A 26,002-nucleotide genomic window follows, 5' to 3' on the forward strand; every position below is an offset into this window, starting at 1 on the left:
CTTTCTGGGTGAACTCAACAGTTAAGACTTTTGGTAACTATACACAAGCGCTACCCTTCTCTTAAAACAAAAGGTTGGGGGTGGGGGAGTTTACCGGGAGAAGCAATCAGAGATAGGACGCCTCCCCCGTGCCCCGCCCCCTCACTCCTGACCACAGTAGCAAACGCCGGCGCTCGCTTTCCTGAACTCGGCCAATTGGCTGCGCCGCTGCGGGCCCTACCGAAGGGGCGGGGCGGCCGTTGCCAGAGAAGCTATTTGCCGGTTACCAACCCGGTTTTGTCCCGATTGCTCCCCGTTGGGCATTCTTCCACTCAGGCCGTTCTAGGAATTCGCCTGCTTCCAGAGTCGCGTCCTTGCCTTCCTTCCTAGCTTTCATCCACTGCACTGCCCCCCGCACCCTGCTCCCTCCCTGCTGGCCCACCCAGGGCTGGAGAGCACAGGTATGCTCGCCAGGGTTTGCACCAACGTTCACCCAACGTCAGCCTTCGGGGCCCCTGCGGCCCGGCGGCGGCCTTACGTCACGGCGGCGTGATGACGCAGTGGTGGAAGCGACGGCCTGCTTTTGGAGGGGAAAATTTGGGCTTGGGCGGCGGAGGGTCGGTTACCGCGGGTGGCTTTAAGGGTCCCGGGTTGGGGCCGTGGCCGTGGCCTTGGTGAGTTACGGAAGTGAAAGCCCCTCGCGTCCACCCAAAATTAACCTCAGCCCCTTTCTGCCTACACCTCCCACTCGCAGCCTGGGCTTGGGAAAGGCAGCGAGGAAGGGTGTGGTCCCTGAACAGCCTGGCAGATCGTCGTGAGGTGGGCTTGTCCAGGACGGAGACGTAATCCAGAAGGCCCTGGTAACGGCAGCGCTTCTTTAGGAAACACTGCCCGTTTACGTATTCGGCTGATTTTGAAGTGCCCCGCTATATAATAAGCCAGACTGTAGTAGGCTCCGGGCCTCCTTTAGTAAAGAATACTTCAGGCCTCGGGAAATCATTTCTTTTCCAGGGTCCTAGATTTCCAGCCTCTATTCTTTAAAGTGTGTGGTTTGGACAAGTCACTAACTTCTCTGGTTTCAGTTGCCTTATTCGTAAAATGAGGGATAAGTCACTTTCGAGTGGTTGTAATAAGATTTAAGTTAACCAATGTCAGGTTTTGAGTAGGTGGTCGGTAAGTGGTGCTTGTTTAGTGAGAAAACCATAGCCAGACTTTGGCTGGTGTTGGGGAGAAAGTATTGCAAAGACAAAGTTTCCCTATCACCTCACACACAGTTAGGTTTCAGGTGTTTTTGGATGAATGAGGGCTTCCTTGATGGTTCAGTGAATGAGGTTCTTGGAGTAGTTTTAAGTACCACTTGGTTGGTTATGGTTTAAGGAATAGACTGCAGAAAGCCTGTCTACTTTTAAAATGAGTTTAATACCCTCCTGCTTACAATAAGATTGTCACGGTCATGTTTGTTATGGTCCTTAACAGCCAGGTATCCATTTTCTTGCTTCTCTTTTTCTTATTTCAAAATTGATGTGTATTAGTAAGGTAGTTTTTGCATCGGAAACTCCCAAAGGTATGAGAAAATGGCTTTGTTTACACCGCTGCTAATCACTGCTTAGTTTGTGCAAATGATTGAGACCCTAGAAGCTGGGTATAGCAATGAGGTTAACAAAACATCTATTCCCTTGGGCACAGTTCTGTTGAAAGTCATTGATCCCCTGGGCCCTGGCTTAGTAGAACTCAGTTTTTTACAACACTGAAGATGATTTGTAATAATTCTGCAAGAATGATTTTTGAAAGAATTATTTTGAAGTTGAGTTGATTCTGTACGGATAACTCTGAGAAGGAAAAAATAATACATTTATTTTTTAAAGGTTTTTTTGATATGGACAGTTTTTGAAGTTTTATTGAACTTGTTACAATGTAGCTTTTGTTTTATGTTTTGTTTTTTTTTTTCGCCATGAGACAAGTGGGATGTTTGCTCCCTGAGGAGGAATTGAACCCATACTGCCTGCTTGGAAGGTGAAGTCTGAATCACTGGACAGCCAGGGAAGTCCTAATACACACTTTTAAACGATTTTCTTCAAACTGGTCTAAGTTAATTTTTGTATTTAACGGAATAAGCAGTCATTTTCTGCAACTTAAATATTGAGCATCCATTCAGATGGTCATGAGTAAATGAGGGGTTACATTTGATCATTTCCATACTGATCTTTTGCTTTTCCTGTATTCTAATTCCTTCATTGTTTTCTGTGGGGTTTTGTTTGTTTGTTTTAATCACCAGCAGGAGCAACTTTTGATTTTTTCAAAAATTTTTGTTGCAATTTCATCTCTCTTGAGAGTATTTCTACTCTCCTCCATATGCCTAGTCTGTTTTCCAAAACACCACTGGGTTTATCTTTAAAAGATGCACTTCTGATCTGGCATTCTCCTGCTTAAAATTATTTAATGGTCTGTCTGAACCTTTTGGAAAAGAAACTCAAGCTCTTGAACTTTGCATAGAATTACTGCTTTCATGTGTCCAGTCAGTCTCATCATTTGCCAAGTGCCCTTTCAAATCATGTTCTGTCATGATTCCTTGTTCTTGCTGGTACTTTACTCTCTATCTGGAATGCCTTTTTCTTTTCCCTCCCAGCCTCAGATGTGTTCTGCTGGACTCTACTGCAGATTCACCTCTGGGAAGTCTCCCAGGATCCTGCTCGTTGCTTTCAGGGTACCCAGTGAGTCCCTTATAACCTTTAGCACACTGGATTTTAGTTGTCTGCTCTCGGTCTTCTCTGGGGCTTCCTAGGTGATGCTAGTGGTAAAGAACCTGACTGTCAATGCAGGAGACATGACACATGGGTTCAAGCCCTGGGCCAGGAAGATCCCCTGGAGAAGAGCCTGGCAACCCACTCCAGTATTCTTGCCTGGAGAATCCCATGGACAGAGGGACCTGGCAGGCTGCAGTCCATAGGTTCGCAGAGTCGGAAACAACTGAAGTGACTTAGCACGCTCACAGTCTTCTCTCGATTTAGACTTGCCTGTGCCTTCAAGGAGCTCAGTCTTACTCATCCTTTATTTCCTTGTACAGAACAGTTTTCATTTTTAAAATATAAACTGAATTTATAAGAGTATTGTTAAAATACTTATAAAAGAGAAGTTTGTATGTTACTTTCAGCTGTGTAAATTCTTACATTTTATTATCTGCTGGCTTTTGCTTCAAAACTGAGTTCCACCACTTCCTTACTTATAAACTTGAGCAAGCTGTTTAACCTTTCTAAAACTTGGTTTCTTCATGTGTAGCTTTGGGATGTTAATAGAAACTGTGTAGGATTTTTGTGAGGTGATGTTATAAGGTTATAAGTTAATGCTCTGTTGATAAATGGCAGCATGTCCTCATGCTGTTCATGTGTTGAAGGGAAAGAAAATGTTTTATTTTATCTGATAAAAGGATACTGATTAGTTAGGGTGAAATGGTACTCTGAAGACTTTGGTCCAGTCTTCTGGGTAATTAAGTTCTCTATGAGGCCCGCTTGATCCCTTAAGTGTTTCAGGTTGAATAATAAATTATTTGCTCACCATCACTTATATATTGGATTCTAACCTATGCCTCTCACTGTATTATGTAATTTTTGAGGGTAAAGAGTGATGAGTATATTGCCCTAACAGATTTAGTAGCCATTTAAAAATTTTATCCTTTATAGAGCAATTAAATTCTAAACAGTATAATTCTGAAAATATTATTAGATGTTTAGGATTCTTGGTGGACTGAATCAGTCAGAGGAATATTTTGAGAAGGAGGGAGGACTTGGGCCTTGAAAATATGTATGTATTCTTTATTTACAAATCAGACACTCATCCTGTCAACTTTTTTCTTGATATTATCCAATCTGCAACCCTTTTATTTTCAAATTCCTTTATTCATTGGACAGAAGCATTAGCTAATTTTCAAAGTTAATCTCTCTATATTTAAAAAATGTTTTTTTTTTTTTTTCAATTTTGATAGCTTTCACTCATAAGATCTGTTTTCCATCTCTGGCTATTTTTACCCTGCCTAATCCCAAATATCTTTTTTTTTTGCTATGGAGTCCAAAAAGCTATACAATTACATCTCTAGTAAACTTTTGACTAGTGTTTAGTGAGGGAAATGAGTAGCATTTCTGTATCTACTTGGTGTTCTTTGCTGAATATTTCGTAGTGAATATTTCAGTATAAACTGCATGCTTTTGTTCGACCCTAATGGGAACTAGTTTTCCAAGGGTTAGTATTTGGCAAAACAAAATGAAATATGCAAGATTCATATACTTTTCTCTTCAAAGAGATAGTTTTGAATGCATATTTGAAGCTGATTAGTTTGTATAGAACAATATAGGTGCTATGGAACATCATGGACTGTGATCTTTCCTTTCTGTGATCGTGGCAGCATCATGGTCCCTGAACAGCCATTGCTCAAATGCTTGTTGTTGGCCAAAATGGAACATAGTTTAGTGAATGTAGCTGGGTTGCCAGAAACCCATGACCACTCCTGGAAAAGGCTTTAAATATATGCCTTTTGGATAGAAGACTGAAAGTCATTTCTATATAAGAAATTTAATTCTTTAAAAATGTTTTAAAATTGGTGTTCTTTAGGGATTTGATCATTAAAAGTGTGTGTGCAGAATATGTGTCTTTGTTTCACCATGAGCAAATTGGACAAAAGTTTAATACATTTGTAAATTGGCATTTATTCTACACAATTGATAACATTTCCTTCTGAAATATCTGCTTTTTTTCCATGCAAGAATACGTTTGATGCACCAAGAAGATAGCTTTTTTTATAAAGGCAAGACTTTTTATGTTAAAGAAAATTATTACATTTTTCAGCATACAAATGTTTCTGCTCATAGTATTATAACAACACAAAAATAGTGGAGTACCTTGGAACCTCTCAACCATATTTTGAGAAGTTCCTGTATTCCTATATATTATAAGTGAATAATCCTATATTCGTTTCCCACAAAGCTAAGCAAGAACTCATTTAAAGTACTAATACCAAGCTGAATATTTTTTTTAATATTTCTTTTTCTTTACTTATTTGGCTGCCTTGGGTCTTAGTTGCCACATGTAGGGTCTTCGTTGCTGCATGCAGGATCTTTAATTGAGGCATTTGGGATCTGGTTCCCTGACCAGAGATTGAACCCAAGCCCCCTGCATTGAGAGTGTGGAATCTTAGCCACTGGACACAAGGGAGTTCTCAAACTGAATCTTACCTCATAAAATGTTTTCAATAAATTAAGGATCCTTATCCTCTTATACTGATTTGTAAACTTTTGTTTTAAATATATGAACTATTGTTCTTTTAGTGATCCCCTAAAAAGATGAATCCGGAGAAGGCAATGGCAGCCCACTCCAGTACTCTTGCCTGGAAAATCCCACGGACAGAGGAGCCTGGTAGGCTGCAGTCCATGGGGTCACTAGAGTTGGACACGACTGAGCGACTTCACTTTCACTTTTCACTTTCATGCATTGGAGAAGGAAATGGCAACCCACTCCAGTGTTCTTGCCTGGAGAATCCCAGGGATGGGAAGCCTGGTGGGCTGCCGTCTATGGGGTCGCACAGAGTCGGATACGACTAAAGTGACATAGCAGCAGCAGCAGCAAAAGATGAATCAAGGGGTGAATAGTTATAAAAAGCGTCAGTCTTGATTCATCATATTTGTAAATTATGCCAAGCCTTGAGCCCTATCCTTCAGTTATTGCTTAACTTTTACAAGGCTTATAGGTGCTGAAGATTCTAGTAAAGAAGAAATTTTTCTTGAGATTCCGTTGTACAGAGAGACAGATATTTAAACAAGTTAATGGACAAAAGATAAGTACCAAAACTGAGCAAATGAGTAGATGATGATTTCCTTGATTGCAGTGACTTATCCAAGCATATTCATTTTCATCTTTAGGTTTGGTTTTTCATTTGATTTTGTATATTCGTGAAAGTGAAGTCTCTAAGTTGTGTCTGACTCTTTGCGACTCTGTGGACTGAGGCCCACGAGGCTCCTCTATCCAGGGATTCTCCAGGCAAGAATACTGGAGTGGGTTGCCATTTTCTTCTTCAGGGGATCTTCCCAAACCAGGGATCGAACTCTGGTCTCCCACATTGTGGGCAGACTCTTTACTGTCTGAGCCACCAGGGAATGCCTGTATATTAGTATTTAAAAATTTTTTCTGGACTGCCAATAGCTCAAAATATTGTTATGTCTTAATAACAGATGTTGCATATTTGTAGCAGTCACGTAGATCATCTTAGACTATATGTATCTTATTCTGCATTTCCATTTGACATGAGTTGCTAGTGTTTAAAAAATATGAGCATGCTTTCATTGGCCTATATCCTAAATATCTCTCTGATATATAGAACCTTCAGACAAAAAAGAGATGCATTTTTTACAGACATTTTAAATGATTTCTGAATTGCTAATTAAATATTGTGAATACTTTTCAACCTTTAATTTCACATCTATCTAGAGATCTGAAAATTCTTGAACATATGTATTTTATGATACAGAAAATTAAAAATAAATTACGAGGAAAAGTATCTCTGCAAAAATGCAGAAGACCTTAAGTATGATGTTTGATTTTGTATAAACAGAATTAGGGAGACACATTTCCATATATTAGAATTAAGAAAATACAGTCTTAATGATTGCCAAAGCACTAATTCATTAATTAAAATGAAATAGCTTTGAAGAAAGTCATAAATGTCATAAATTTAAAATTCACATTTTAAAATGACATCTCCAAATTTGAGAGAAAACAATTAGATTATTTAGTAAGACTTAGATGTAGTATCATCTGTCCATTCAGTATCACCAAAGAATATCCTAGATTGAACTTTTTAAAAAAATAGGATTTATTTATAGAAATAAGTGAATTTAATGTTGAAAAGTCTACTTAAAAAAAAAAAAACCTTTATCTTTGCAGCTACTGTTGCCAAATACTTTCAAAAGTATCTTAAATTTTTACTGTTATAGGCATGAATAACATTCATTTCTTATTGAATAGATCTAATGAAAAAGGTCAGTTTTCATTCCAATCCCAAAGAAAGGCAATGCCAAAGAATGTTCAAACTACTGCACAATTGCACTCATCTCACACGCTAGTAAAGTAATGCTCAAAATTCTTGAAGCCAGGCTTCAGCAATACATGAACCATGAACTTCTAGATGTTCAAGCTGGTTTTAGAAAAGGCAGAGGAACCGGAGATTAAATTGCCAATATCCTCTGGATCATGGAAAAAGCAAGAGAGTTCCAGAAAAACATCTATTTCTGCTTTATTGACTATGCCAAAGCCTTTGACTGTGTGGATCACAATAAATTGTGGAAAATTCTGAAAGAGATGGGAATACTGGACCACTTGACCTGCCTCTTGAGAAACCTATATGCAGGTCAGGAAGCAACAGTTAGAACTGGACATGGAACAATAGACTGGTTCCAAATAGGAAAAGGAGTACGTCAAGGCTGTATATTGTCACCCTGCTTATTTAACTTCTGTGCAGAGTACATTATGAGAAATGCTGGGCTGGAAGAAGCACAAGCTGGAATCAAGATTGCTGGGAGAAATATCAATAACCTCAGATATGCAGATGACACCACCCTTATGGAAGAAAGTGAAGAGGAATTAAAAAAAAAGCCTCTTGATGAAAGTGAAAGAGGAGAGTGAAAAAGTTGGCTTAAAGCTCAACATTCAGAAAACGAAGATCATGGCATCTGGTCCCATCCCTTCATGGGAAATAGATGGGGAACAGTGGAAACAGTGTCAGACTTTATTTTTTTGGGCTCCAAAGTCACTGCAGATGGTGACTGCAGTCATGAAATTAAGACACTTACTCCTTGGAAGAAAAGTTATGACCAACCTAGATAGCATATTGAAAAGCAGAGACATTACTTTGCCAACAAAGATCCATCTAGTCAAGGCTATGGTTTTTCCAGTGGTCATGAATGGATGTGAGAGTTGGACTGTGAAGAAAGCTGAGTGCCGAAGAATTGATGCTTTTGAACTGTGGTGTTGGAGAAGACTCCTGAGAGTCCCTTGGACTGCAAGGAGATCCAACCAGTCCATTCTGAAGGAGATCAGCCCTGGGTGTTCTTTGGAGGGAATGATGCTAAAGCTGAAACTACTTTGGCCACCTCATGTGAAGAATTGACTTATTGGAAAAGACTCTGATGCTGGGAGGGATTGGGGGCAGGAGGAAAAGGGAACGGCAGAGGATGAGATGGCTGGATGGCATCACCAATTCAATGGACGTGAGCTTGAGTGAACTCCGGGAGTTGGTGATGGACAGGGAGGCCTGGTGTGCTGCGACTCATGGGCTCACAAAGAGTCGGACACGACTGAGCGACTGAACTGAACTGAGCTGAATGAAACTGAAATTGATAGTTAATCCATGACTTTTATGTCCATTTTCTAGTCTGTTTGGATCAAGATATTATTTTAATACTTCAAGAAATAGACTAATAGTAATCTATACATTCTTGTGAGCATGTAGAAAATAGTGACTTTTTGGAAACTGGCAGTTGGCAATTGTTGAATGATTGTGCTATGCAATTTTGATACAACTTTAAATTAGTATCACAACAAGTAGCAGCTACAATTTGAGTTTTGTCTGTGAAATATTTTTCTTTTAGGCATCTTTAGGATTTTTATCTTATAGGGTAATAACAGAAAAAAAGAATCTACTGAAATGTTTAATAATGAAAATATTTCCTAGGTTTCAGCTTATGTGGAGAACTTGCTGTGGAAGCCACCGATAAATCCATTTAATTTATGGAGGAGACTGCAAATGATGGAAGTCATTCAGAAGAACTCTTTTCCCATTTTGAAAGTAGATCAGAGAAAGAAGGTTTACCACAGGATGCCAGTGAAAGTCATCTCAGCTGGTATTCTCAACAATAGCAGGGGATAACTTAATTTTCTTGATTTCAGGGTTTCATATTTTGTCCATATTGTAAACTATTTCAAATGTAGCATTCTTTCAAGAATATCATCTAACAGTCTAGTAATTAATATTTAATTTGATTACAAAGTACTCATGTAGCAGAATGTGGCTGTTTTAAAATTTTAATGACAGCAATTAAAATTGAAAACATTACCTATAAAAATTTATAAAGTATATACCTTTTTACCTAAGATAAATGAAAATATAAATACCATGTAATATTGGAAATATAGTTAATGAGTACTAATTCACTGTCATTTGGTATATTGCTATCTAAAAGATACCTGTCATACTTTGCTTCTTTGGTATGGGGATGCGCTTGTTTTTTGTATGACTCATTGCTCCCCAAAGTGACAATCTTAAAATACTGTGATTGTTGCTATGGATGATATAGTGCAGCTTTTAGTTATAAATGAAAATAATGTTTGGTCATATATAATTATTTTTGATTTTCTGTACATGGTTTTTAATAATGATAATTGTCTTTTATAGCCAGCATCTTCCTTAGGCCCATCATTTGAAGCCAGTGGTGCTTAAGAATACAATGTATTTCGTAGAGACATAGCCTCTAAGATGCCTTTCATTATTGTTGAGCCATTATATTATGTTCCATAGAAGAAAAGTGGTGTCAATTAAAGAAAGACACAGTGCTTTCTTGTAATGCTTGGAATTTTATTTATAAATACTGTAAAAGCCTCTTCAAACTTATACATAGATTTTTGTCGAAATGATTCTGCTCATATAAAGATTAAATGAAATAAATTAGTGAAAGTATTCTCAAAGCTTCTTTATACTCAAAATCCAACTTCTTTGAGTCACTTTTTAACTCAGAGTTCTCTCTGCTATTAGGAGTATTAGTGAAAGGGTATTTCTTAGGTGCATCTATATCTGAAATGAAAATTATTGGTGATGGGCTCTTACTTACAGTATACAGAAGGCCTACCTTGGAATCTTGCTTCCAGAATGTTGCTTAACATTCTTACTTCAACAACTCCTTCAAGCCCTCTATGTGATGCTTCTTTGCTAGAGGTTTAAAAATTGCTGTATCCCATCTCTGGGATATTCCTCATACTATTTGATGCTCATTCTATAAGTTTTGGACATGTACAGGAGAGACAGCTCAAGACGGCTTCCAGACTGACAAAGATTATTAAGAAGCATCCCTATTTTGGGATGTAAAAGTATGAACTTCTTGTCTCCCCCCAGAAATGTATTTTATAGTGAAAGCAAATATAATCAGTTTCATTTTAAATGATAATGTTTTATAAAACCAGATGTGAAGAATTTTTAGGTGTCTGGAGCAGTGTTTTTTGTGTTTCATTTGTTTAGCTTACACATTCTTCTGGAGGAATTTTTTTGTGAAAAACAATAGATTTCAAGAAAGGATTGGGAATAAGGGCTAGAAAGTCAGATCTTTTGTTTTTGGACTAGGGAGAAGGGAGGGAAGAAAAAAAAGACACACATTCACATAAATCATTTTACAAACTGGAGAAGAGATGTTGAATAATTACCAAATAGTAGAGTGATATATTGCTGTTGGTAGTCTTCATATTTTATATATCTTAACATTTTAGAAACTGTCTTACCATTTATAGTTAAGTGTAGAAAAAATATGGAAGTATAGAAAAAATGTATACATTTTCAGTGACAATTTAGTGTTAAATTTTGCAGAGCAATTTATGGAACTGTAATACTTAATCAGGCTATGCTTAGTTTGCACAAAAAAGTAAAACAAATTTATGTAACAGTTTTAACTTAAATTTTCTTTGTGCATAGCCTAAAGCAGGACATCCAAAATGAGAAGACCGAATTGGAAGCATTGTTTAAGGAAGCCGAGTTAGCAACTTGTTCTGCAGAATTACTTCTGCCATTGTTTAAGGACACCATTGAAGAGATTAGTTTTGAAAATGTGAGTACTTGACTAGTGAACATCTAATAAAATGAGGAGCTAGGATAATACTCAGAATGCATTAACTGAGGTCTCATATTCTTACAGTAATTATGCTCATACACTGGTATTTGATATAAAAAAATGCAAGTTTATCAGTGTTCTTTTTTCCTATGTCATTAATTGCAATTCTTTCTGTCAAAGATAATCTCAGGAATGCACTTGATGAGAGGCCAGGCTAGAAATTGTGTACCTCGGTGCTTGACTTACGTGGAGTTGAACTAGAGCCAAGAACTAGAACAAGAGTGAATTTAAAATATTCTGAGAGATGAAATATATTTTCTGTACTACCATGTGGATTAAAAACCTCTATTCTAAAATTACAGTGTATTAAAGTTTGAGTTAAGGGCAAATTGTATAATATTAGTTGTATTATAATAAATTCCTAAAATACTTTAGGGTTTAAGCCCTTATTTTGATTTCATTTTACTTTAGTATACCATGTAACAAATACTATTCACTACTCCAGTACTCTTGCCTGGAAAATCCCATGGATGGAGGAGCCTAGAAGGCTGCAGTCCATGGGGTCACTGAGGGTCAGACACGACTGAGCAACTTCACTTTCACTTTTCACTTTCATGCATTGGAAAAGGAAATGGCAACCCACTCCATTGTTCTTGCCTGGAGAATCCCAGGGACGTGGGAGCCTGGTGGACTGCCGTCTGTGGGGTCGCACAGAGTCAGACAAGACTGAAGTGACTTAGCAGCAGCAGCTATAAACTTGGCAAATTTTACTATTTCTATGTGCAAAAGAGGGCCTCCCTGGAGGCTCAGTGGTAAAGAACCTACCTGCCAATACAGGAGACCTGTGTTCGATCCCTGGGTAAGGAAGATCCCCTGGAGTAGGAAATGGCAACCCACTCCAGTATTCTTGCCTGGGAAATCCCATGGACAAAGGAGCTTGGCGGGCTACAGTCCATGGGGTCACAAAGAGTTGGATATGACTTAGTGACTAAACAACAACAACAACATATGCAAAAGAATGATTTTCTTTACTGGGAAAAAATATTCTTTGCTAATAGTAGCATTACGTTTTAGAGTCTCTTAATGCAATGTCTTAAAATGTGTTTGTGGCTCTTATATTTTGTCAGGCTAATCTTTCTGCATCCAATTTGAAGATTTCTAAACAGACAGAAATATTAACAATAGAATTAGACACTTAAAAGTGTAAAACAAACTTTAGAACATCTTCTTAGAAAGACAGAATACCAACAAGTAGGAAATGCTAAGCACTATTTCAATAGTGGTATTTCTCACTTGAAGGGTATATTGGTTCTTGAACTGTAGAAATTAAAATATTGGTATATTTGAAATGGAAATGATTCTTGAATTTTTGTTTGAAATGGCAATCATTAACCCCCACTTTCAGTGTTTCATGAGTAGTTTTACATGAAAGCAGCATATTTTATAGAAAACACATTTTTATTTTCAATCTCAAGAACTTTCATTATTTGTTTCACTTGATTTCAGTTACTATAAAAAACTCTTGGGATTTAAGCTCTTGTATTCATTTTATTTATGCATTCATATATTCTTTTCTTAACGGTTTTATTGAGATCTAATTCACATACTATACATTTCACTGGTACAAAGTGTGCAATTCAGTGATTTTTGGTATATTCACAGAATTGTGTAGTCATCACCATCAGCTTTGGACCATTTTCATAACTACAAATAGAAAACCTTAGCCCTTTAGAATTTTGCTTCTCATCCCCATCTACCCCTTCTTTGTCCATTATCTGCTTTTTCTGTGTCTGTGGATTTGCTAATTTCACATACTTTTTATCAAGTGAGTAAAAGTCGCTCAGTTGTGTCCCACTCTTTGCAACCCCATGGATTATATAGTCCATAGAATTCTCCAGGCCAGAATACTGGAGTGGGTAGCTTTTCCCTTCTCCAGGGGTCTTCCCAATCCAGGGATCAAACCCAGGTCTCCCACATTGCAGGCAGATTCTTTACCAGCTGAGCCACAAGGGAAGCCCAAGAATACTGGAGTGGGTAGCCTATCCCTTCTCCAGTGGATCTTCCTGACCCAGGAATTGAAGCAGGGTCTCCTGCATTGCAGGCAGATTCTTTACCAACTAAGCTATCAGGGAAGCCCTGATATTTTATATAAATAGAATCATATGGTATGTGTGACCCTCAAAGTGAATAAACATTTTCTGCATCCTCATTTAAAATATCTACATGGAATTCTTTTATTGATTTGCTATAATTCTTTAAAACATTTCTTTTTGGTAGACTTTAGGCTGCTTATAATTTTTACCTGTTTATAAACAGCATTGTGAGCCTCCTTTGTATACAAGGTTCTTGTGATTTTTATGTCATTGGCTTGTACTTTATGAGGCATTATTTAGAAATTAATTTTATAAATTGTGGACAAAAATTGATTTGGAACACTTAAGCAAAAATCTTTCTGGTTTTTAACTTTAAAGCTGAACTGTGCATGGTAGTTGTCCATATTAATTTCTTTGGAAGGCAGCTGTAATCACCACTATATGCTGCACCACATTAATTTCTTAATTTTGATGCTTAATCCACTTTCTGCTATTGTGTAGAGAAATATAGCTTGTGAACACTGATTTATAACTTCTTTTTTCCACAGAGAGGGGAAAGTTTATCCAACTTGTTAGAGAAACTAACTGATAATGAAAGTGAAAACATTGTAAGTCTTTTATACTTGGGAGTCTAGTTTTCTGAATTTTTTTGTTTATATGCTGGTCAGTTTTATAAAATTAGCCAACATTACCCAAGTTGTGATATTTCTAACTTTAACATTATATTTATTGAAGAATCTTAAGAACAAGGTACTTGAAAAGGAGACCTATATCCAAGAACTTTCTTCTTTGTTTCAGAATGAAAAGGTAAGCAAATTTTGAGCTTAATTCATCATATTTTCTTAATATTGACTCCTTCTTTCCCTTCTTTCCATGCTGGCCTCCTATTTATCCTTATAAATAGACACAAAGTTTTTTAGGTTATTTGGACATTTTCCCCAGTTTTATGTATCAAATATAACATCTTAATTTTTTAAAGTTTTTTCTTTTTAGATTTTTATGATGCTTCATTCAGGGTACTTGGCATAAGTCAGGGACCTATGTATAAATATATATTTCAGTTTTAGTATAAATTAAGGTATTTCTGTGTTTGTAGGATCATTTTAGACATATCCATGATTTTACTTAGGATGATAGATAGGAACTTGTAACAGGAGATAATTAGGAATTATTAAAAAGAGGAGTAGAAAACATCCCCTTGATTTTATATAAAATCCATTCGTAATGGGAGTGTTGTACTTTGCTCTTTAGTAAATTTTTAGATCATATGCAAGTACTGTAAAGTTTAATAATGTAGAGAAATACATCAAATAACACATTTTTGTTTTGTTTTCTCTTATAGGCAAATGCTTTGAAAGCAAGCCGTTTCTCACAATCAGTGAAAGTAGTACATGAACGACTGCAGTCCCAAATTCATAAAAAGGAAGCAGAGAATGAGAAATTAAAAGAACACATAAAGGTTATAAATACTCATCCATTTTTATAGTTTTAAGTGCTAACAGTAATGAATGACAATATAGTCTTAATTCTGGTTTTGAAAGAATTCAATTTAAGTGTTGCCATGGGAAATCCATATTTGAGGCAAATCTTAACATTTCTGGTCTTTCTAAAGATTTGGCTCCAGATCCTAATATGAAAATGCTCTCTCTCTGTAGTACCGATCTAGGAAGGATTTGTATAAGATTGAATTACTTAAAAAAATCTCTATTCTTAAATTATATTTATTTGGAAAAGCTATTAAATATAAGAGAAAATTAAAATAACTTAAAAATAGTGAAGCTATTAATATTTGGTATACAGTCATCCCTTTTATGTGCCTATAATATACTTAAATACTCTTGCACTTATTTAATGAGACAATAATGTTTATTATATTGATTTTGTTGCTAATAATAATAACATTAAGATCAGGTAACCTAGCATTGGTGTTTAGATAATCAAATAACCTGTTATACAGCTTTTTTAGTAGGGTAATTAAGAGGAATTCTCTGGTTTAAACTGCATAGTTTAAATATTCTTGTGGAAGCCTCACAGTCACTTTGAGGTGAGAGTTTGAGGTTGCTGTGGTATGACACAAGCTAACTGCATCTACTGTCATTTTTGCTAAAGGAAAAGAAGCAATGTGGCCACTTTTGAAAGAGAAGTGTAGAAAGACAAACCCCATTGAGTGTGAGGACTTCTGTGCTGGATTTCTGTTTGCTTTTATCTTCCTGATCATGGCAGATGCCTGTAGCCCAGGCACTTGTTTTTCACAACTGCATATCAGGGTTGTTTTTCCTTTTTTCCTTCAGTGGCAAAAAGCTTTTGCCCATGAAAGAGACATTAAGCAGACTTATGTGAGACATAAACTTTGTCTTTTGTCTGCCTTTAGGTGCTTTTTAGCACTTTCCCCCAGAGATTCCCTGTGTTCTTTGCGTCTGTGTCTTAGGGCACTGGAGATGAACTAGAGTTGGAATTGTACTGCTCTGTCATGGTAAATATAAGAGAATACATGTAATTTAATATCTCAGATTATCTACTACAATTTTTTTTTTTTTTTTTTTTTTTAAATTATGTCCTTAAATAGCAGTCGGGGAAGTTCTTGAAAATATTTTCTTTAGTTTAAAAATGAAATAGTAAACATTTTTTTGAGTTAAATTTGACAGTTCCTTTTTATATTCATATTAAATATATGAATTTATATATTTATATATATATGGATTTTATATATATAAACATTTTTTGAGTTAAATTTGACAGTTCCTTTTTATATTCATATTAAATACATGAATTTATATATTTATATATATATGAATTCATATATATATGTGAATTTATATATGAATTTTATATTCATATTAAATATATGATATTTAGAAGAGCAAATATAAGCTATAAAATCCTAAGATTTTGCCATCACATTCACCTGTCTAATACTTTGAGTTCACATTCTCTTACAAAATTCTATTATTTAGAAATAATTAGAAGAAGTTGAATTAGCTCATGGATTTTTTTTACATTCCTTCTAACACAGTTTTGAAATTTATTTAGGGTTGACAAGTTTTGTTGTTTTTTTTTAATGAATGCATGCACAGTGAACTAACTCCGTTTGCCAACATAAATCTCATTTTTTTTTAGTATTGTTGATGACTCAACAATTATATTGGGTCTTTTAAATTTTTTAGTTACATTATAATTCCTTGAGAACTACCTTAAAGATACTTTGAACTCATTTTTCTTTCTAGATCTTTAAAATATGTCAATTAGAGTTAGAAGATTTTCACATTTTAGAGGAGACAGGATAATTATCTTTATAATATACTGCAAGTATAATTCTTTGGAAAGAGGAAAAGGCAAATAGTTGGTTTAAAATATATATCCATTCATTTGGCAAATGACTGTGACGGGGTTATTTTGAAACTATAAAAATAATTTCATAGTTTCAGCACACTTCCTAATAGTGGTTGAGCATGGGATTTGATAATCTAGTAAAAAAGTCTTGTGGATCCATGTTCAAAGAAACTCTGTTTTACCCTTAGTGGTAAGTGTGCCTGTCATTCATGATGTGGTGATGACACCCTGTGGTTTCTTAGAGAAAGTACAGCTGTTTTTCTTGGGTTGGGAAGGGTTCTTCCTTTCTCTAAAGCTGACTTAACTATATTGCAGTTTGTTTTCCTTGTTTACTTGTTAAAATGGGGTTTTTTAGTTTATAGAGATTTTAAAAGACAATTTAAGAATGTTTTGCTTCTTCTCTTAGTTTGTGAAGTTACTTTCCAAAGAGATCAAGCCTTTAGATCTTGTTTAAGATGTATCTCTTAAACTCAGTTTTACTGAAAATTAAGTGTAGTTTTTTGTTGATCATAGGTAGAAAAGCTCCATCTTTTACTGTAACTCCTTTGTTTTTTTTTTTATTAAAATGATTGTCCAGGAAATGGAAGACTAAAACTTAAAGTCTTTAATAATTTTGCATTCTTTTCTGAAACACACAACTTTTAAGAAACGTAGAAACGTTAAAACCTTAAGTCTTTAAGTTCTTAGTACTCAGATGCTTTAAAATACAAAGTAACAAAGTGAGCAATGTATTTTCTTAATGTTTGGTTATTTGGAACTGATTCCAGATTTCTTCCTGTTTCTAAAGTGTGTGATTTAAGGGCCATATGGGGTATAAATTACGAAATAGGGAAGTCTCACAATTTTTGATTTATTCACAACAGTGTGTTTCTTCTTGCTGTATCTGTGGTTCATTGTATTAGGCTTATGGCCTTCTAGGTGGACTAGGAATTCATTGATCCACTAAACAATAAAATCCATGTGAGCAAAAAAAAATAAAATAAAATACAAAGTTTTAAGATAATTTGAAATTAAAACTTGAGTTATCACACTAAATCATATTCATCATCGACCCAACCTAATATTCTGTGTTTAGTTATATCCCCAAGAGATATGTAAGGAAAGTTATGTCAATTAACATTATCAGACTCAGTGGATAAAAACATGCCTTACCTTTGGGTAAAAAGATAACCAAACATCTTTTTACCCTTAATGACTCCTACTGATCTGGTAGTCCTTTCTGGAACCCTGTGTGGTCTTAGAATAATAGCTTCACTAAACTTACTACTTACTGGGCAAAGTAGTACTTTTATTGTCTTGATGTAACTCTTTGAAATGTCAAGACTTCCCCCTTAATTCTAGTAAATTAAAATATAGCAAATAAGTTTTTGTTTATACTCTTCATAATCTATAGATTTTGATTATATATCCTTTAAGCATTTATAATTTGAACTAGAGTCCTAATATATTTGGGGAGCTACTGATTCCTTTGAGCTTTATGTACCTACTGTTTGAATTGTCTCTGGCTTAATTACATTGTTTTTTTTTTTTTTGATTTGCAGTAACTAGTGAGTGCTATATATAATATTCTAGATGTGAAATTAAAAAATTCTAGTTAATCAAAAAGGTTTTCAGGGAATTAGTGTTTCTGCCATAATCACCAGTATTAGCTTCTTAGTAAGAGTAGTATTAGCTTTATATAGGTTTATACATTTTAAATTTGCACTGTATAACTGGTTACAAATAAACATTGGTGAAATCACCTTTCTTCACTGTTTTGCTTTTTACTAAACTTATTAGTCTTTTTCATAAATTCTGTGTGGGAGATTACTTACATATTTTAACAATGTTTATGTCAACATTGACATTCTAAAATAACTACCACTGATATTTTTTAGAGCTTAGAAACCCAAATATCAGAATGGAATTTGCAGTTGAAAAAGAATAAGTATGAGGCTGTAGCAATGAAAGAATCAAGTAGGCAAAAAACTATTGCTCTAAAAAAGGCATCTAAAATTTACAAACAAAGGATTGAACATTTTACTGGAGACATGGAAAACCTTACTTCCCAAATTAGAGAGCAGGTGAGTTATATACATTCTTCCTTAAAGAATTGTTTTATGTACTTAGTTTATGTACTTAACTTCATAACACTTAGTATAATTATCTTGTTAGAAAAACTTTACTCATACTAATTTTGCTTTCGTCTTTATTTTGAAAGATTACATAAAGTGACAGATTTGCATTTTGATTTACATCAGCGTTTCCTTGGGACTTTGTTTAAAGGATGTGTAAGTTCCAAAGCACCTGTGATTACATTGGCTTGTACCACTTCATACATGTTCACCCTTGGAAATTTACATTGCATATTAACGTTAAATTAAAGTACGTTAACAAAGGCTCTGAGAAGGCCTTCAACGTCAAGGAGGGTATTGAATTCAGAGTTTTCCACCACTTAGTTAGCTGCAGAATTCTTTTATTCACGAAGTAACTCTTGGAACTGATTCTGAGGAATGCTGCTGCTGCTGCTAAGTCGCTTCAGTCGTGTCCGACTCTGTGCGACCCCACAGACGGCAGTCCACTAGGCTCCTCTGTTCCCGGGATTCTCCAGGCAAGAATACTGGAGTGGGTTGCCATTTCCTTGTCCAATGCATGAAAGTGAAAAGTGAAAGTGAAGTCACTCAGTTGTGCCTGACTCTTAGTGACCCCATGGACTTGAGCCTACCAGGCTCCTCTGTCCATGGGAATCTAAGGAATACCAGTTTGGGAAATGCTGATTAGTATTATTAGACCATATGACTTTATTCAGTAATTCACTTCACTTAAACTCTATAATATATTTAAATACATGTGCTGATGTAAACCCACCATGTGAAAGTTATCTTTGGGTTTATTAACAAAGTTGAAAATTGACTTAGTGCTTTGTTTTTGATGAATTGTGTTTATTCAGTTACCAAGTAATAAAATATTTACTCTTTTTAAGTATCATTGGTATCCCAAATCTTAAGAACTTAGATACGAATGAAATGAAAACAGACTTGCATAAATGGTCATATAAACAAAACAACCTAATGTTTTATAAGCTCAACTGTGAACATTTTAAAACTCTTAATATTTAACCTACATTCAGAAGAATTTAATTAGATAAAAGACTTGAGGACTAAGTGCAAAATCTGTAAGGCTGAAGGCCTAGCTGAAAATATTCCTGTGTGTTAAAAACTAATTGAGTCATTAACATTCTTGGGATTTTCTTTTAACTAGCACGATGTCACTCTTGCCCCAGATCATAGTATAGGAAGACTTTGCCACTTGTTAACCTGGTGACTTTGGGTAAGGTACTTAACCTCTCTAAGCTTTAGGCTCTTTATCTATCAAATAGGGGATAATAATACTGCCTGTCTCCTATAGGAATAAATGAGAAAATATATGTCAAAGCACAGTGTCTGTCAGACTGCATTTTTGCCACATTAACCTCCTTTCTATTCCTCTAATGTGGGTATTGTGTTTGTTTCACTGTTCTATGCTGTTGCCTCTGGCTGTAATGTTCTTCTCAGGTTCTATAATAGCTGATTCTTTTAAAAATCACTCTGGTATCTTTTTACTTGATATCTCTTCACACGGGCCTTCCTTGACTGCTCCTTTTGAAATAGCCCCACAACAGTTAATCACATCAATGTCTTAAATTTTTTTCTTAGCACTTATTTTATAGGCAAAATTTCTAAATATCTTAATTTATATTCTAATATAATTGCCAAACATATCCTTCATAGTGCATATTAACATTCATTTACATGTAATATAAAAACAGAATACTAGTCTTTTTTAAATACATTAAAAAGATTACTGTAAAAATGTAAAAAAAAAAGTCTCGCATATAGTAAATATTGAATAAACACTTGTTCAGTGGTAGGAAAGAAGGAAGCACCCAATAAATGTAAACTGCTCATATCACTACTTCTAAGTCTTTTGATTAGTAATTATTGGCACCCTTGTCATTCTAGTGAATTTGTCTTTCTTTAGAGAGGGGTACAATGGCTACAGCTCTTTAGGTGAATTTGTAAAGAGTAGATTCATTTGACAGTTATTTGTTGAGAGTCAGTAGAGTGATCTATACAGAATAGCTTGACATAGAACTATCATATGACCCAGAAGTTTCATTCCTGTATATTTATCCAAAAAGGCCCAAAAACCCAAAAAGCTAATTTAAAAAGATATGTAGCCTAAAGTTCATAACAACATTATTTATGATAACCAAGATATGAAAACAACTGCTGCTGCTGCTAAGTCGCTTCAGTCGTGTCCGACTCTGTGCGACCCCATAGACGGCAGCCCACCAGGCTCCCACGTCCCTGGGATTCTCCAGGCAAGAACACTGGAGTGGGTTGCCATTTCCTTCTCCAGTGCGTGAAAGTGAAAACTTAAAGTGAAATCTCTCAGTCGTGTCCGACTCTTAGTGACCCCATGGACTGCAGCCTACCAGGCTCCTCCATCAATGGGATTTTCCAGGCAGGAATACTGGAGTGGGGTGCCATTGCCTTCTCCAGTGAAAACAACTAAGTATCCATTAACAGATGACTGTATAGAGAAGATGTAGTGTATACACACACAGGAATATTCCTCAGCCATAAAAATGAACTTTTGCCATTTGCAACAACAGGGCTGGACTTGAAGGATGTTCTAAGTGAAAGAAGTCAGAGAAAGACAAGAATTCAGTAAATATAAAGGGAATTATCTTCAGTAATTATGAAACATTTTTTTAAAATAGGTGTGTTAACATCCTTAAAATGTTGTTAGAACTGTTATTATATGCATATAAAGTAATAGTGTTATAAAGTCATTATTAAAATTTACTTTAAAGTTTTCCTGCATTCAGATTTGTACACTGAAATTTTCTGTAACAAAAGTTCCATAACTTATAGGATGAGTGTTTCCTTGTTAATAATGTATTTGTTTTTAGAACAAAACTAGTGTTATTAAATTACAAGATGAGTACTTTATGTATTTTTTAGGAAGCCAAGTTGTCTGAAACAGTTTCAGCTTCCAATGCCTGGAAAAGTCATTATGAGAAAATAGTAATAGAGAAAACTGAGTTGGAAGTTCAGATCGAAACAATGAAAAAGTAAGAAAAAAAAGAGTCTTTTTACTATTTTATAAGAAATGTTTTCAGTTCTTTCCTCTTTGAGTAGTTTATATATGGTTCCTATGAATTACGTATGGTAAAGCTATTGTCTGATTTGCTATGTTTGCTATTTATAATTTATAAACTTTTCTTACTCTAAAAATACAATTAAAAATTATTACCCATTAAAATGCATTTTTATTCACAAATTATTGATCCTTAAGTTGTCTTAAATGCATAACAAAGAAAATCTGAGTAAAAATATGTATGTTTTATATTTTGTTATTTATTATTAATAAGTTAATAAAGAACTATATATTTGCTTTTGAATGTTTCACTTTTTGTATATTTTCTTCAATTTTTTCATTGAAAAGTAGTATTATTTGCTTCTAAAGATTGTTTATTATCTCACTTGATACTTTTATTTAACTCTAACTCTTTCCCCAAATTGTGCGTATGTGTGTATGCATGTATGAATGACAGAAAGACAGTCCTACCTGTGGATCATAGTTTAGATGTTTTACTGACTAGCCAAGGGAATATTGTGTAATTTTTCATTAGTGTCATCAATGGATAATTATTTCTAATCATTACTCAGGTAGAAGTAACCTTATAGATTATGGTTTCCTATTTCCTTTGTTCTGAGTGTGATTAACTTTTGAAACTGTACTTTACAAAGAATAACTTCAGAAGTACACTTAAGATATATGTTGTTTGAATGAAAATTTCTATGGTTTTTATAAAGGCAAATCATTAATCTTTTGGAAGATCTGAAGAAAATGGAAGAGCATGGAAAAATTTCATGTGAAGAAATTCTTAGAAAACTTCACTCAATTGAATATGAAAATGAAACTCTGAATCTTGAGAATACAAAATTAAAGGTATTATGTGTTTGTGTGTATGTATATCATGTTGTATAATGACAACTTAGTCCTTTGTAGAAGTAGCTTGAAGTAACAACATTTTTAGAAGTAAAGTTGTATCATTTATCTTTTATGTTTCTCAGAGTTTTAGAATATCATTATAATAAGCAATTCTAAAACTATATCTTTGTATCTTTACATACATATATATGGACAATACTTATATATTTGAATGTTTACAGTTGTATACACAGATACATGTAAAAATTATTTTCAGTAGTACTGAATAACATTTATGAAGCTGAATAACTATCTCTTTGTCTCAACCTAAGAGAATTTATTTATTCTCCAAAAATACATTAACTTTAACACATAAGATTATTTCTAGGTGTCATGGTTATGGTAGGATATAGCCTCAGGCTTGGTCCATTTGAAACCAGAAAGTATATTTTTGGCTGCTTCATAACTGGAAAGAATTTTCCAACTTAATCAAATCTGAGGGACAATTGAGTTTTTATGTACCAGAGAAAAGATGTAGAAGATTTTATACTTCCTGAGAAAAAGGATATTTGAGTTCCCACTCATAGATATGTATAAGCTGATGAGACCTGACTAAAGAGGATGACATCATTTTCAGTTCCTTAATACTGTTTTTGGAGAACAGTAAATAGAAGACAGAAAAAAATCTGTTTATGGGGAAAAAAAGGCGAAAATTGGCAGTTCAAAACCCGAGTGGCATCAGAGAACTGAGCTACTTTTAGGCTCTCTACCCTGCCATTCAAATGGGTGATGGGGCTCCATCCATTATATTTCCAAGATTCAAACAACAGGATGGAGGGAAACAAAAGATGAATTCTCTCTCCCCTTTTCCCCATTTCCTCCTCTTTATGGAGACTTCCTGAAAGTTCCATACCATTTGATTCGTCTCCTTATTTAGGTATTAATATATGGCTTCCTCTGGGCTTCCCTGGTGGCTCAGAGGTTAAAACGTCTGCCTGCAATGTGGGAGACCCATGTTCGATCCCTGAGTTGGGAAGATCCCCTGGAGAAGGAAATGGCAACCCACTCCAGTACTCTTGCCTGGAGAATCCCATGGAGGGAGGAGCCTGGTAGGCTACAGTCCATGAGGTCGTAAAGAGTGGGACACGACTGAGCTACTTCACTTTCACTTTCACTTTCACTTTATGGCTTCCTCTAGTTACAAGGGAGACTAGATAATGGAGCCTCCTAGTGATCCTGCTGCTACTACTGCTAAGTCGCTTCAGTCGTGTCTGACTCTGTGCGACCCCATAGACGGAAGCCCACCGAGCTCCCCCGTCCCTGGGATTCTCCAGGCAAGAGTACTGGAGTGGGTTGCCATTTCCTTCTCCAATGCATGAAAGTGAAAAGTGAAAGTGAAGTCTCTCAGTCATGTCCAACTCTTAGCGACCTCATGGACTGCAGCCTGCCAGGTTCCTCCCTCCATGGGATTTTCCAGGCAAGAGTACTGGAGTGGGGTGCCCTTGCCTTCTCCAAGTGATCCTGAGCTCTAGCCAAATATGAATACTCCTTATTTCCTGCAGTTTGTTCATATTTTCCTCTATCCCTATAGTCTTACTATTTTTACAGTTTGGAATTTTTTTTCTCAAGTATTTAAATCCTACCTTTTCTTTAAAGTTCAGTTTAAATGCTCCTTCCTCCCAAAGTCTCCTCAATTAGGATAAATCTTTCCTCACAAACTCCCATCTTTTATGCAGAGGATGCCTAGGGGAGGTGTGACATATAGTTAGTTCTCATTCAATATTTATCGAACAATTCTTTTTTTTCCTATTATTTTGATTGGAAGATAATTACTTTACAATATTGTGATGGATTTTGCCGTACATCAACATGAATCAGCCACAGGTATACATGTGTCCCCCTATCCAGAATCCCTTTGCACCTCTCTTCCCACCCCATCCCTCTGGGTTGTCCCAGAACACCAGCTTTGGGTGCCCTGCTTCATGCCTTGAACTTGCACTGGTCATCTGTTTTACATATGGTAATGTATTTGCATGTTTCAGTGGTATTCTCTCAAATCATCCCACCCTTGCCTTCTCCCACTGAGTCCAAAATTCTGTTCTTTACATCTGTGTCTTCTTTGCTGCCATTCAGGTAGGATCATTGGTACCATCTTTCTAAATTCTGTATACATGTGTTAATATACGTATTTGCGTGTGAGTATAATTTGTCTTTCTCTTTCTGACTTGCTTCACTCTGTATAATAGGCTCTAGTTCATCCAGGTTCCTCATTAGAACTGACTCAAATACGTTCCTTTTTATAGCTGAGTAATATTCCATTGTGTATATGTACCACAACTTCCTTATCCATTCATCTACCAATGGACATCTAGGTTGCTTCCATATCCTAGCTATTGTAAATAGTGCTGCAGTGAACATTGGGGTACTGAGATGTGTCTGAAATGTGTCTCTTTCAGTTCTTGTTTCCTCTGGGTGTATGCCTAGCAGTGGAATTGCTGGGTTGTATGGCAGTTCTGTTTGCAATTTTTTAAGAAATCTCCACACTGTTCTCCATAGTGGCTGTACTAGTTTACATTCCCACCAACAGTGAAAGAGGGTTCACTTTTCTCTACAACCTCTCCAGCATTTATTGTTTGTGAACTTTTTGATGATTCAATTCTGACCGGCATGAGATGATACCTCATTGTGGTTTTAATTTGCATTTTTCTAATAATGAGTGAAGTTGAGCATCTTTTCTTAGGTTTATTAATCATCTGTATGTCTTCTTTAGAGAAATGTTTATTTAGGTTTTTTGCCCATTTTTTTGATTGGGTTGTTCATTTTTCTGGTATTGAGCTGTATGAATTGCTTGTATATTTTGGAGATTAATTCTTTGTCAATTGTTTTGTTTGCTATTATTTCTCCCATTCTGAGGGCTGTCTTTTCACCTTGCTTATAGTTTCATTTGTTGTGCAAAAGCTTTTAAGTTTAATTAGGTCCCATTTGTTTATTTTTGTTTTTATTTCCATTACTCTGGGAGGTGGGTTATAGTGGTTCTTGCTGAGATTTATGTCGGAGAGTGTTGTGCCTATGTTTTCCTCTAAGAGTTTTATAGTCTCTGGTCTTACATTTAGGTCTTTAACCCATTTTGAATGTATTTTTGTGTACGGTGTTAGAAAGTGTTCTAGTCTCATTCTTTTGTAGGTATGTCAGTTCAGTCACCCAGTTGTGTCCGACTCCCTGTGACCCCATGAATTGCAGTACACCAGGCCTCCCTGTCCCTCACCAACTCCCAGAGTTCACTCAAACTCACGTCCATTGAGTCGATGATGCCATCTAGCCATCTCATCCTCTGTCCTCCCCTTTTCCTCCTGCCCCCAATCCCTCCCAGCATCAGAGTCTTTTCCAATGAGTCAACTCTTCGCATGAGGTGGCCAAAGTACTGGAGTTTCAGCTTTAGCATCATTCCTTCCAAAGAACACCCAGGGCTGATCTCCTTCAGAATGGACTGGTTGGATCTCCTTGCAGTCCAAGGGACTCTCAAGAGTCTTCTCCAACACCACAGTTCAAAAGCATCAATTCTTTGGTGCTCAGCCTTCTTCACAGTCCAACTCTCACATCCATACATGACCACTGGAAAAACCCATAGCCTTGACTAGACGGACCTTTGTTGGAAAAGTAATGTCTCTGCTTTTGAATATGCTATCTAGGTTGGTCATAACTTTCCCTCCAAGGAGTAAGCGTCTTTTAATTTCATGACTGCAGTCACCATCTGCACTGATTTTGGAGCCCAAAAAAATAAAGTCT

The 26,002-nt window shown here is 35.8% G+C and overlaps 1 protein-coding gene across 1 annotated transcript in view; it reads left to right on the forward strand.

Annotated features, from left to right (window-relative positions):
- Window positions 1-498: 498 nt before the first annotated feature.
- The window catches only part of ODF2L (outer dense fiber of sperm tails 2 like), a 40,358-nt gene continuing 14,854 nt past the window's right edge, over window positions 499-26,002 (forward strand). The window contains 11 exon segments of the mRNA XM_070362069.1: window positions 499-653; window positions 8,693-8,861; window positions 10,697-10,829; window positions 11,960-12,027; window positions 12,029-12,083; window positions 13,474-13,533; window positions 13,661-13,732; window positions 14,268-14,384; window positions 18,133-18,318; window positions 21,244-21,353; window positions 22,099-22,234. Of these exon segments, the coding sequence (XP_070218170.1) occupies window positions 8,749-8,861; window positions 10,697-10,829; window positions 11,960-12,027; window positions 12,029-12,083; window positions 13,474-13,533; window positions 13,661-13,732; window positions 14,268-14,384; window positions 18,133-18,318; window positions 21,244-21,353; window positions 22,099-22,234 (1,050 nt within the window). The 5' untranslated portion in view covers window positions 499-653; window positions 8,693-8,748.

The sequence above is a fragment of the Bos mutus genome, chromosome 3 (assembly GCF_027580195.1).
Source record: "Bos mutus isolate GX-2022 chromosome 3, NWIPB_WYAK_1.1, whole genome shotgun sequence".
Lineage (NCBI taxonomy): Eukaryota > Metazoa > Chordata > Mammalia > Artiodactyla > Bovidae > Bos > Bos mutus.